At 39.6% G+C, this 13,918-nt stretch overlaps 1 protein-coding gene across 3 annotated transcripts in view; it reads right to left on the minus strand.

Annotated features, from left to right (window-relative positions):
- The window catches only part of LOC131197754 (homeobox protein Mohawk-like), a 192,885-nt gene that overhangs the window by 47,362 nt on the left and 131,605 nt on the right, over positions 1-13,918 (minus strand). For all 3 annotated transcript variants that reach the window (XM_058182203.1, XM_058182204.1, XM_058182205.1), the window contains 2 exons: positions 7,691-7,850; positions 642-795 (listed from right to left, as the gene is read on the minus strand). In XM_058182203.1, the coding sequence (XP_058038186.1) occupies positions 642-795; positions 7,691-7,850 (314 nt within the window). The remainder of the gene's footprint in view (positions 1-641; positions 796-7,690; positions 7,851-13,918) is intronic.

The raw sequence follows: 13,918 nt of genomic DNA on the forward strand, positions 1-13,918 counted from the left end.
GCTACATATATATATATATATGAGATTCACCCCTTAAAAGCAGTGAAACACCCCCCCCCCAAAAGAAACAACTTATTACATGGTTTATCTACTACGGTACTATATTTTTGGCAGTTCCCCAAAGAAACAAGACAGGGTTCACTTCATACATAATTTATCTTTGCAGTAGCGGGACTGCTGCAATTGCTACAGAAGACAAATATTTTTGTGTAAATATACAGTGAACTCCCTCTTGTCTCTTAATACATTTATAACTGGGCTTTAAGAAAGATTAGTTCAAATAATTCAGAAAGAATTGACATTCTCCTGCCAAACTTAACTTTTGGGAAGAAGTTCTTGCAGGAGAGGGCATCAAGTGGGCATAAGATTTCTTCCTTTTCTACAAAACTATCATTGTGTCATAAGCAAACAATATAGTCCATCTGGACATATATAGGCTTTTAATCTTTGAAGTGATTTTCTTAAAGAGGCATTTATTCTTCTTCAGAGTCCAGGAAGATGCTGCTTATTGGACATAGTTGAGGAGCACAGATCAAGGCAAAAAGAAGCATGCAAGACTATATTGACTTCTTGAGAAATAATAATTATTTTCAATTTTATAGACTTTTTATAGAGACAACTTGAAAGTATCAAAAACAAACCTTCAGAACATGAATCATCACTGCTTACGCTAAGCCGCTCAGCATTTCCTTGAACATACTTATTGTAAAGTTTTATTCGTAAAGCCCAGCTGAGATCCGGTTGGCGGACAGTATTTTTAAGACGCCGCCTTGCATTGGCAAACCAATTAGACACCTAAATAAAAGACAAATGCATCAAATTTGTCTTTGACCCAGAACATTGAGAACTGATTTTCTCCTCTGTAAATGCGATGAAAGAAGTATAAAAGGCAGACAAATGATTCATAGTTCTATTTCAACAACAATTATATGGGCACTGGAAAAACATGATATCAAGTTCTATATCTATCAATTATTAAATAAAAGGTCAATCTGTGCTCCTGCAAGTCTTGCTGAATTCTGGTAAAAAAAAAACAGCGTATATTGAAAAGAAGATGTGAATTGGCTCAAAAATATCCGGAGAGCCACCTGCTACTTATTTCTCTAAAATGACCAACAACGGAACCTTAAATTGCAGAATCCCACATCTAAATAGGAAGTGGGTGGCTATATAACTAAGCTATTGAATGCAAGAGACAGATGCAATTTTTCAGGCTTTCAGAATGCTAGGTCAGTTTTTCTGGTCCTTGTAACCCAGCTCAGCTTCCCGTTTCTGCTGATCACGACCCACTAATGGACATTCCTTATGCCAGAGAGTACCATGGGATCAGCACAGGAACACGTATTATTCTGCAACGCAAATTTAGATGAGCCAATATTTGGACTGTATATACTTTCTGAATTCTTTGTTGAATAGTCTGTGTTAATGATTGTACCATTTATTTGTTGGGGGGTAAAGAGAGAGAGAGAGAGAGAAAGATTTGTTGGCTTAATAGCTGCAAAAGCATCTTCTGTCATGTGAAGAGGTAGAGATTTATCCATGTAGCTCTTGATACAGGCAATATAAAACTAGCGTGATTTATATGCATGCACCTCCGTTTCATGGAAAAAGCCAAAATGAAGCCTTGTGCACTCAAGATTTCCATGTCAATAGCAAGCATTATTCACATGAATATGAACAGCTCCTTGTTTCAAAGTGTTCCAGCAGCAATAAAGTCTAGCATGAACTAGGGTTATCATAAGAAAAAGTACCTGCAGCCCCCCAAATACTTGAATTTTGGATGTTGTCTTTTCCTCATCAAAGCAATTATGAAATCATCGTCATTTTTGACCATTTAGAAACTAAAGGAAATAAGCTCACAATTTGTACTGCCTCGAAAAGGAGAAATGAAGTGGTCACTCCAAGCACTATAGCTATCATGATATTTCAAAAATAGAAATTTTTGAAAGCTGTATTTGATGCAATTGTTCAGAGATGGTAAACTTTTTCGGCACCCAGTGCCCAAACCAGAATACGGGTGCATGTGGGTGCATGGGCAACGCTGGAGAGCCGGAAACCAGAAGACCAACTGGCCGGTGCGCATGTGCACATTCAATCAGCTGGTCTTAGAGTTTCCGGCACATGCATGCGTGCTGGCCAGCTGGTCTTTGCACATGCCAGAGCCAATTTGCCGTCTCCATGATATGGCCTGCAAGTGTGTACTGCAGCAAATTTCTGCATTTCATGAATACCTAGCATGATGAAGCAGTTTTAGGAATCCTGTATGAGTGACCTCTAGTTCCATCTTGGAACAAAAGGCAGGTTATAAAATGCCCTAACAGAGCAAATAAAATTAGAAGAGGCATAGTTCTTAGCTGGACTAGGAAAACTGTAGCTGTTCAGACTTGGAATGATGTTAGATACAGTGGGCCACAATTCCCATAATTACTGAGCAGCAGGGCCAAATGCACTGTGCTCTCACAAAACTGGAGGCTCTGAAGCGGGAGAAAGTGTGGATTATCCTAAGAATTTTTTTACATGCCCTTTATTCTATTTTGCTTTTTTTTATTTTTTATTTACTATTATGATAAATTGTTTCTACTCAGCAAATGTATTTTTCAGGTGGTTTTAGGGCAGGTCTCCCATTTTCCAATGCATTAAATAAACATCATACTTAAAATATAAATCATAAAGTACGTTCCTATCTTTATCTCCTTTGAAGGGAAAAGATTACTAGGATATTGCAGATCGTATTACACAAGGATAAACATCTAAAGGAGCAATTTCTCCAAACTGTGTTCTCCAGATGTGTGAGTCAATAATAGGATGAAAGTTTTGCTGAAGGTTTTGAGAGTTGAAGTTCAAGACATCTGAAGATTGGAGATGATTGAAAGGAAGAAGATGGCTCACCTAAGTGATTTTCTCTTCCTGAGTAAATTATATCCTATGCAGTATATGCTTTTGCATAGCTGAATATTGCCAGAGCCTCAGAAGCTCAAAAGCAAGCCATTAGTCATACTGTGGCAAATCATATTCAACAATAAAGCCATTCATATTTCCCCTTCTGGAAAGAATGTTCAGCTTTTTTTTTTTTTAATTCCTAGGAATGGCTAAAACCAAATTTAAAATAAAATAAATCCACCCCTACGGGAATAGTGCAAATGAAAACATGACATACAGCATTCATTGCAAATTAGCAGGACAAATTGCTAGCCTCCAAATTGAGGGTTAATTGGTGAGATAAATATAGACCACGGCATTTAGTCGAATATGGCTTCCCGCTCTAGTTCTGTAGTTTCGGAGTATAATATTTCTGGCTCTAAAGCAAATGGGAGAAGAGGGAGTCTAGAAGTTACACGAATTAGGCACCGTATTCAGCTGCACTTCAGCTATACAGATTCCCCCCCCAAAATCTTCTTTTAGAAACCTTCTTCCTTTCTTTAAGCCAAAATTATCTAATACAGGGACAATTTGCTTGTCTGTTGGTTAATATCCTGGCAGAAACTCAGACAAGCAAATGGCATCATCTCTCTCTCTCTCTCTCTCTCTCTCTCTCTCTCTCTCTCTCTCTCTCCCTCTCCCTCCCTCCCCCTTCACTCTCCCTTGCTCCCCTTCCCCCTTCCATTCCCCTCTCCTCCCCCTCTCCTTCCCTCCTTCCGTCTCTTTCTCCTTCCACTCCCCTTCCCTCTCCCTCCCACTCTCTCCCACTCCCTCCCTCCCTCCCTCCCTCCCTCTCTCTCTCTCTCTCTCTCTCTCTCTCACACACACACACAAATCTCCTGTAGGGCAGGATTGACTGAATGCATGGCCCCAAGTCCCTCAGTGAACTTCCATGGCTGAGTTGAAGTTGGATCCCCAAGTCCTAGCTTACTACTTTTATCATCTTAAATTAGGGTTTCCCAACCAAGGCAATTTTCAGATATATGGACTTTAACTTTCAGAATTATACAGCCAGCATAGCCATTGCCGAAAATTCTAGGAGTTGAAATCTACTCACCTTTAAAATACTACGGTTGGGGAATAGATTCTTAGGGAAACAGTAGATTCTGTTTTCCACCAGAAATGCAATGTTAATTTTTCCAACTTGCTTGTAGTGCTTGTGGTACTTTACTTACTTACTTACGTACTTACTTACTTACTTACTTACTTACTTATCCACCCATTTATTCACTTACTTGTAGTGAATAAAATTGAGGGGGTGTAAAAAGCCTTTGCTTCCTCTGTCTTCTACAATGTCTACTTTTATTTTTACTTCATCAGGATTTCCATTTAACTAAATGTCCCAAACTAGTACATGGTCAGTGGTGTCTAGTTATACTTAATATGTTGGTGTATGATTGGAGGATTAAAAGAAAACCCTCTGTAGCAAGGAAATTGTTGGCTAGTAAGAAGTCTTAGGGCTCCCCAGTGGGATTCAGAAAACTTTTCATTTGCTTACACTTTAACATTCCTTTGGTTGCATAATCCCCAAATCCCAGATAAGAGACTATAAATAAAATTTTCTGACAGAAGAAACAGAAGTAATAAACAATCAGAAAGAGAAGCAACAACAAGCATTGCTAATAGGAAAATATTTACATGGTATGATTTCTGAATTTCTTCGTATTAAGACTGCAAAATTGGCATGATTAAAAAGGCTTTCCACCATTGTATTAAATATTCAAATATAAATAATACACATAATGAATGCAGTAACTAGTGTTAATACTATAATGCCCTGGTAAGGCCACACTTGGAATACTACATCCAGTTTTGGTCGCCATGATGTAAAAAAAATCTAGAAAGAGTGCAGAGAAGAGCAACAAAGATCATTAGGGGACTCAAGAATAAAACAAAGAACAGTTGCTGGAACTGGGTATGTCTAGTCTTATGAAAAGAAGGACTAGAGGTGACATAATAGCAGTGTTCCAATATCTCAGGGCTGCTACAAAGAAGAGGGAATCAAGCTATTCTCCAAAGCACCTGAATGCAGGACAAGAAGCAATGGATAATCAAGGAGAGAAGCAACCTAGAATAAGAAGAAGTTTCCTGACAGTTAGAACAATTGATTAGTGGAACAACTTGCCTCCAGAAGTTGTGAATGTTCCAACACTAGAAATTTTAAAAAAAGATTGGGCCATTTGTCTGAAATGGTATACGGGTTCCTGCCTGAGCAGGGGGTTGGACTAGAAGACCTCCAAGGTCCCTTCCAAGTCTGTTATTCTATTCTAACTTAAACTGAAGATGGAAGATCCAGTATAACATAATAAGGACCTCCAGGGATGTTATACTAAGTCTCAGCCATAAAGCTATGAGAGATAACTTTAGGAATGTCCTCAGGGGGCTTTAGATTCACCACAAATATAAAGAGTTCCTTTATACACAAGGCAAATTATTTCACATAATTTTTTTTTCTTCACGCGCATATTTATGGAGTCTTAATGCAATCATATTCATATTTACCCAGCACCAAATTCCACTAAGTTCAGTGGGTTTTAGGACAACGCAGATTGGCTTCATATTGCAGTTTAAATGGGCTACAATTAATAACAATAATCAACTGTGGTGGGTTATGAGAGGGTTTTTTTCCCTCCCAATTTGGCACCAATCCCATCATAAGAAAGATTTGACTGAAACTGAAATAAAACCGTAGCTTTAATGCTGTATCAACTTAACCAAATAAAACTAACATAGCTACGTGTTACGGAATTTGACAGAATGATGCAAAGTAAAAGGTCAACCTTATTACATGGAATGCATGACAAGGAAATGCAGATCATGAGAACAGTTTTTTTGGTCAACTCCAGAAGTGTCCTGGCATTTAACAATCCTAGATTAAAGTCAGTCATCCAACACTATTTGATCATCTGGAATGTACAGCTTTAAGGAATGAGAACTATTTTTCAAATGCATATTAAAACATGACCCAGTTCCCAAGATAAAATAATGTTGGTTTGAGTTGGTGTGGTTGCAGAGAAATTATTCTACATTCAGGTGTGATTTGAAATTATACTCTGCCTTTTTTATTCTTGAAGATTGGCTTCTTATAATCAATAATCAGATCTCAACCACAATTCATTCTCTCCTTTTCTTTCCCTTCATACAGGATTGCTGGACTTAGCATAGAAGAAGCATCTGGAACGTTTTATTATAATTCTTTTGTTTGTTTGTTTGTTTTTGTTTGTTTTCAGACCATGTGCTTCTGTCAAATAAGATAGATTGACAATAAAATGAAGCATTTTTCTTCTTAACCAAACATGCCATTTAGTTTTTGTGGAATATATTGCCATGAAAAGTTAAGACGGCAAAAGACTACATTTAATAAAAGTCCTTCAAAAAAGGGAAAAAAATAAATGGGAGTATCCAATTTATTCCTAAACAGCCAAAGAAGTCAAATTATAAGGTTAATGGTTTGATTAGAATGGACACATATCTCCATACCTGCCTAACTTTTATTATACACCATTTCACAATAGACTTGATACAACAAAATTCCCAAGGAGCCATGGTGCGCAGTGTTTAGAAAAGCAGCTAATTTTGCCCACTGCCAGGAGGTAGATCTTGACAGGCTCAAGGTTGATTCAGCGTTCCATCCTTCCGAGGTCGATAAAATAAGAAGTCAAGATTGATGGGGCAAGATGCTGACTCTGTAAACCGCTTAGAGAGGGCTATAAAGCACTATGGAGCTGTATATAAGTACTATTGTTATTGCTAAGAAATCACAATTAAAGCCAAAACATTGAAATCAAATACTTGATTTACTCTTACTGCAGTATTCCCCAACCTGATTTCCTCCATTTGTTCAAGTGAGCTCCGTCCAACAAACACAAATATGGATGCTACAGTCCCACATGTATAGACAGTCATGTTGATGTAATAATAAATGTCATCTGGAAGCCTAAATCAAGCTGTCCTAGTTTCTAGAGGAATTGTTTAATTTACTCATACAATAATGGTTTCTTGCCATAATTTAATCACCAATTTTCTTCCAGTATCAATAGTGTTAAGGCAGAGGTAGATAGATACTTATTTCTGGAACAGAGCAAAACAATAAAATCAGATTAATATTCAGATAAAAGCTTGTGGCTGCTGCTTTTTTGGAACGAAATAGCTGGTATTTGGTTTCCATTTAATTGGACAGAAAAATAAATTTACATGTACATGAAAGAGCAGCTGAAGTACACTCCAGCTGCACTTAGAATTCCAGTTCTTTGTTCAAAACCATTGGAAGACACAAGATTGGGGGAAAGTGTTATAGGACAGATGTACTTCTTTCCAGACTGAAAATCATACTTGACCTTTCAGTGGCAACCTGGGTCATACTCTCAATAGTACTAAAATTAAACATGGTTAATAGTACTTTCCAATCATTACAGCTCTGCAAAATTTGTTACTCTAGGAACAAAATGTTCAAATATAGGAACCCAAATATTCTTCTGAAACATGCCAAAAACTTTTCCTGTCTTACGGGAATTTGGCAGTTTTTGAAAGTAAATCCTCCAAATCTGGTTTCAAGAATTTACTTCCAGAAATCAGCAAACCTCCTGAATGGGATTATTTGAAGGGAGATGGAGCATTTTGGAGAACCACTCCCATGTAAACACATTTTTACTCTTCTCTATTATTTCCCCTCCTTCTATTACATTAAAAAAAAGTTTATAACTTGCTGGTACATCTAACGGCAACCAGTCAGACTTTTTAAATCAGAGTCTACAGAGTATTTTCTTCTTACCTGGACCAGAGTCATCTGAGAGCCAAGAGCCAGCAAGATCTTCTCTGTCTTAGTTGGGTAGGGATTATCTCTGTGCTTATACAACCACTGCTTCAGTGGTCGTGCCATATCCTGCAGAGCCTGGCGTTTGTGTCTCACCTTTCCACTGTTCTGCCGGGCACTATGAATGAGGTAAGAGAGAGGGGAGAGAAAGAGGTATATTGAGATTCTTAGCCTCCTAGGTTTCAGGAGGAAAGGACAGAGAGCTATGCATTCATACGACCACTCACGGGATGGAGAAGTAAAAGAGCATCAGTGAGTCATGAAAGGGAATTGTTCATCATGACTGTATTTTTCAGATTTCCCCAATGTGCTACTCCAATCCAGGGTTTAGAATGGAACTGATCAAATGTTCTTCAAAAATGACCTCTAGGCTTCCATTTGTGGAAGACTGATCTATAGCTTCTCCCATTCCCCCAAATCAGAACAGCAGATATAGACTCTAATCAATGTGGAAGGAGTTACTTCTATTCACTCAGTGTAAATGTTAAAGCTGTAATTCAGCCTTTCCCAACTAGTTTATCCTTCCAGTGGAGGAGGGGATTGGATTACGACCCCTCCTAAAGATGTTGGTGAATATTAGGTTGGGATAAATTAATTTAGGGCTTTGAATAAATGCATGTGAATTTATAGAGGTTCTGGTACCTATCGTGATGATTTTCCATTGTTTGTGACATCAACGCACCTCAAATGGAATAATCTTGGCACATAAAATATATTGTTATACACCACGCAGAGTTATTTTTATGATCTGGTAGCTATATAAATTAGATAAATAAATGAATAAAATTATATTTTAAAATACTGCATTTAATCAACAATTTTAATGCTCAGATAATGGCTTTAATACTTAATCCATCCAAAGTGAAATGCTCCCGGTTAGGACCGGATTGCCTGATCCAGTAGCGATGGTGGTGGGTGATTCAGAGAACCGGTAGGAAAAATCCCTGCCCCCACCCATGCCTAGCTGAGCCCCTCGATCATCAGAGGCTTTTTTTTAAGTTTTAAAAGCATTTTTTCTTCAGCAAAAAAAAATGCTTTTAAAAGTAAAAAAAAAAGCCTCTGATGATCGCGTGGCTAGCTGGGATCGTCAGAGCCTTTTAAAAGCATTTTTTCTACAACCTCTTCAGCCGAAGAGGTTGTAAAAAAATGTTTTAAAACTCTGACGATCAACTGAGTTGCCTGGTCGTCAGAGGCTTTTTTTTCTTTTAAAGGCAAAAAAAAATGCTTTTAAAAGAAAGAAAAGCCTCTGATGATCAGGCAACTCAGCTGGGATCGTCAGAGCCTTTTAAAAGCATTTTTTACAACCTCTTTGGCCGAAGATGTTGTAGAAAAAATGCTTTTAAAAGAAAAAAAAAGTTGGCCACGCCCACCGTCACATTACCCCCACAAGCCATGCCCACAGAACTGGTAGTAACAAATTTTACATTTCACCACTGATCCAAAGGCAATTGTACTAAACAAACTTAGGAAGGATATAGTCCAAATTAAGTCGTGATGGACTATCTTATATTCCTATCTTTTATCTTATCACTATAAAGATAAAAGTGGTTCAAAACAATTTAGGACTATTTAACTTTCAACATATTGGCTAACTTCACACCACACTTGGTGTGAAACTAGCAACATTACCTATATGCAACATTACCTATGGTTTGTTAAATATACAGCTCTCAGGATTAGCAGAAAAAAATTAAGCCATAAATCATAATGGCAGGCTCAAGCAATAGCCTATGCCAGAATCAAATAAGCTACATTATGGCTTCCCATATATAGATTCCAATTAGAGGGTCTGTTACAGGGGTGAAATGTAAAATTTGTTACTACCGATTCTGTGGTCGTGGCTAGGTGATGGTGGGGTAATGTGACTGGGTGGGCATGGCTAACTTTTTAAAAAAAACTTTTAAAAGCATTTTTTCTACAACTTCTTCAGCCAAAGAGGTTGTAGAAAAAGAGTTTTTAAATGGTTCTGACGATCCCAACTGAGCTGCACGATCATTAGAGGCTTTTTTAAAAAACTTTTAAAATCATTTTTTTTGGCCGAAGAAAAAATGCTTTTAACAGTAAAAAAAAAACCTCTGATGACCGCGTGGCTCAGCTGGGCATGGGGGAGGGGGCAGGGATTTTTGCAAACAGTCTCCCAACCACCTTCCACCATCACTACCTGATTGGGCGATCCAGTCCGAACCGAGAACATTTCACCCCTGGTCTGTTAGTGCTAACACAACCAGAGACTAAGCTCTTTACGCCCTCCATTACACAAATAATTGTATTTTTTTCTAACTGCAAAGAGTCCTAAACTTATAATCATTCTTTTAATGACCATTCAAAGCTACTATGTCACTTAAAAAGTGACATATGACCAGTTTTCCCACTTAGGAACTATTGCACTTTCTCCATAGTCCCGTCATTAAAATTCAGCACTTGGCAATTGGCAATATTTACTATGGTTGTAGTGTCCCGGGGTCACATGTTCACCATTTGCGACCTTCCCAGACAGCTTCCGACAAAGTCAATGGGGGAAGCTGGATTTACATTAATGGCTGCATGATTCATTGAATAACTGCAGTGATTCACTTAACAAATGTGGCAAGGAAAGTCATAACATGGGACAAAACTAACTGCACAACTGCCTTGCCAAGCAATGGAAATTCAGATCCCAACTGTGATCATAAGTGGAGGACTACAAGTAGCCCTCAACTTACGATGACAATTGAGCCCAAAATGTATGTTGTTCAATGAGAAATTTGTTAAATGAGTTTTGCCCCATTTTATGACTTTTCTTGCCACATTTGTTAAGTGAATCATTGCAGTTGTTAAATTAATAACATGCTTGTTAAGTGAATCTGGTTTCCCCATTGACTTTATTTATTTATTTATTTATTTATTTATTGTTTATATTTATATACCGCCCTATCTCCCAAAGGACTCAGGGCGGTTTACAGGCATTTAAAAGCAATAAATACAATCTAAAAACAATTAAAAAACTTATTCAAAAGCCTAATAATTAAAAATATAAAAAATTAAAACCCAAGTTAAAACCCACAAACTAAAATCTAACTCAGTCCTGCGCAGTTAAATAGGTATGTTTTAAGCTCGCGGAAGGTCCAAGGTCCGGAAGCTGACGAAGTCCTGGGGCAGTTCATTCCAGAGGGTGGGAGCCCCACAGAGAAGGCCCTTTCCTGGGCGTCGCCAGACGACATTGCCTCGCTGACGGCACCCTGAGGAGTCCCTCTCTGTGAGAGCGCACGGGTCGGTGAGAGGTATTCGGTAGCAGTAGGCGGTCCCGTAGATAACCCGGCCCTATGCCATGGAGCGCTTTAAAGGTGGTCACCAAAACCTTGAAGCGCACCCGGAAGGCCACAGGTAGCCAGTGCAGGCTGCGGAGGATGGTGTTATACGGAGCCACGAGGGCTCCTCTATCACCCGCAGCCGCATTCGGACTAACTGCAGCCTCCGGATGCCCTTCAAGGGGAGCCCCATGTAGAGAGCATTGCAGTAATCCAGGCGAGACGTCACGAGTGCGTGGGTGACTGTGCACAGGGCATCTCGGTCCAGAAAGGGGCGCAACTGGCGCACCAGGCGAACCTGGTAAAACGCTCTCCTGGAGACGGCCGTCAAATGATCTTCCAAAGACAGCCGTTCGTCCAGGAGGACGCCTAAGTTGCACACCCCCTCCATCGGGGCCAATGACTCGCCACCGATGGTCAGCCGCGGATTTAGCTGACTGTACCGGGATGCCGGCATCCACAGCCACTCTGTCTTGGAGGGATTGAGCTTGAGCCTGTTTCTCCCCATCCAGACCCGTACAGCCTCCAGACACCGGGACAGCACTTCGATAGCTTCGTTGGGGTGGTCCGGTGTGGAAAGGTACAGCTGGGTGTCATCCGCATACAGCTGATACCTCACGCCGAAACCACTGATGATCTCACCCAGCGGCTTCATGTAGATGTTAAACTTTGCTTGTCAGGAGGTGACTACATGACTTCTGGACACTGCAACTGTCATAAATGTGAGTCAGTTGTCAAGCATTCAAATATAAATCATGTGACCATGGGAATGCTAAAATGGCTGTAAGTGTGAAAAACGGTCATAAGTCACTTTTTTCAGTGATGCTGTATCTTTGAATGGTCACTAAGTGAACTGTTGTGCGTGGAGGACTTATTGCACCTGAATTGCATCATTATTTTTGTGAATAGGAGCTTCCCTTCTCCCCTCCCTCAAAGTTTTCTCTTGCTAGGGCCTGAATATGGATACTACAGAATTGTGGATACAGCCACCCTTAACTTCAGCTCCATTGGTTTTGTCTTTTTTGGCTTCTTTAGTTTAGAATGTCTTATTGCTGTCAAGCAACTATCTTTTCACAGGAATGTGATCACAGGGTGCTATTAAGGAGGTTCTGGAGAACCGGTAGTGGAAATTTTGAGTAGTTCAGAGAACTGGCAAATACCACCTCTGGCTGGCCCCAGAGTGGGGTGGGAATGGAAATTTTGCAATATCCTTCCTCCAGGAGTGAGGAGGAAGTGGGGATTTTGCAGTATCCTTCCACTGGAGTGGGATGGGAATGGAGATTTTGCAGTATCCTTCCACTGGAGTGGGATGGGAATGGTGTTTTAGCAGTATCCTTCCCCTACCACGCCCACCAAGCCATGCCCACAGAACCGGTAGTAGAAAAAATTGAATTCCACCACTGAATGTGATTACAATAATTCCAACTTCAGCTGGATTATCAGTACCATCCTAGAAGGCACAATGATAAATGGGAATATACTCTGGAGCCTTTTTTAACATATTCTTGTCATTGTACATGATCAATGGTAATTACAAGCAACATAAAGGAGAGCCCTGCTGGTTAAACTAAAGGTCAATTGATTCCAAATATTTCCCAGAAGGATCTTCTGAGACATATGGGTCAACTGAGGCATGAAGGCTACAGTTCTTTAAACAAAACTCTCAAGGCATTCAGAGCAACCCACAAATACAGACATATGAGGGAGTGTGGATTTACAAACTATGCATAATCATTTATTCAGGTTTTATGGAAGAATAAGCAGAAAGGGGTTTGTTTATTCCTTAACATGTTTACCTCTCTAACTGTATAAAAAAACCCATCTCGACTAGCTCTAACAGTTTTGATAGATTCATAAAATCAAAATAACTTTGCAGAAAGCAAATATATAAGCATGCAAAGCAAGAGCAAAACTCAGCCCCAAGGGATAGAGAAAGAAGAAGTTGCCAAATTGGAGGCTTTGATAATTTAAATACCATTGTCCAGTTCTGGCCTGAATACTATCTCAACTTCTTATGAAGATAAAAGATCTTTCTCAAGTAAGGAAGCTGTTAAAACGTTGTCTGACCTTGGAAGAGGGATTTGAGAAGAAAAGAAAATGCAGACAAAACAGTGTTTGCTAACAAAAAACATTTGGTATTTGACACAAGCCTTTAGCTTTTCTCTCCACTGGGATAGCGATGAAGCCAAAGCAAGCAACTTCAGCAATCTTCTCTAATGTAGTCCTTTTCTGTTATGTTGGAGAAAATGTCAGAAGTTGCTATCCCATTATTTCCAGGGCATTGAGGAGTGAAGGGCTGGCTTAGTCAACACTCTATCCTGCACTGTTCTTTCAATTCTACCTTTAAACAAGGGATCTACTACCCTGAGCATCTAGCAATATGGATACTATTAGAATGCAAAACCTGGGAGAAATCCAGTAAGTTCTGACAAGTTCTGGAGTACCGGTAGCAGAAATTTTGAGCAGTTCAGAGAATTGGCAAATACCACCTCTGGCTGGCCCCAGAATGGGGTGGGAATGGAGATTTTGCAGTATCCTTCCCCTGGAGTGGGGTAGGAATGGAGATTTTGCAGTATCCTTCCCATGCCATGCCCACCAAGCCATGCCTACCAAGCCACACCCACAGTAAAAAAAAATTGATTTCACTACTGACATGTAGGATAGTATTTCACAATCTCAACAGTTTAAAGATGTGTGAACTTCAATTCCCAAAATTCCCTAGGTAGCATGCTGTGGAATTCTCAGAGTGGAAGACCATTCATAAAGTTGCTGACCTTCAGAAACATTGGTATAGAGCAGGGGTGACAAACTCAAGGTCTGGGAGCTAGATCTGGCCCACAGGATGCTTAGATCTGGTCCCCCTGGAAATAGCAAAAGACTGCCCCGTCGTGCTTCTGCC

The sequence above is a fragment of the Ahaetulla prasina genome, chromosome 4 (genome assembly GCF_028640845.1).
Source record: "Ahaetulla prasina isolate Xishuangbanna chromosome 4, ASM2864084v1, whole genome shotgun sequence".
NCBI classification, from domain to species: Eukaryota; Metazoa; Chordata; class Lepidosauria; order Squamata; family Colubridae; genus Ahaetulla; species Ahaetulla prasina.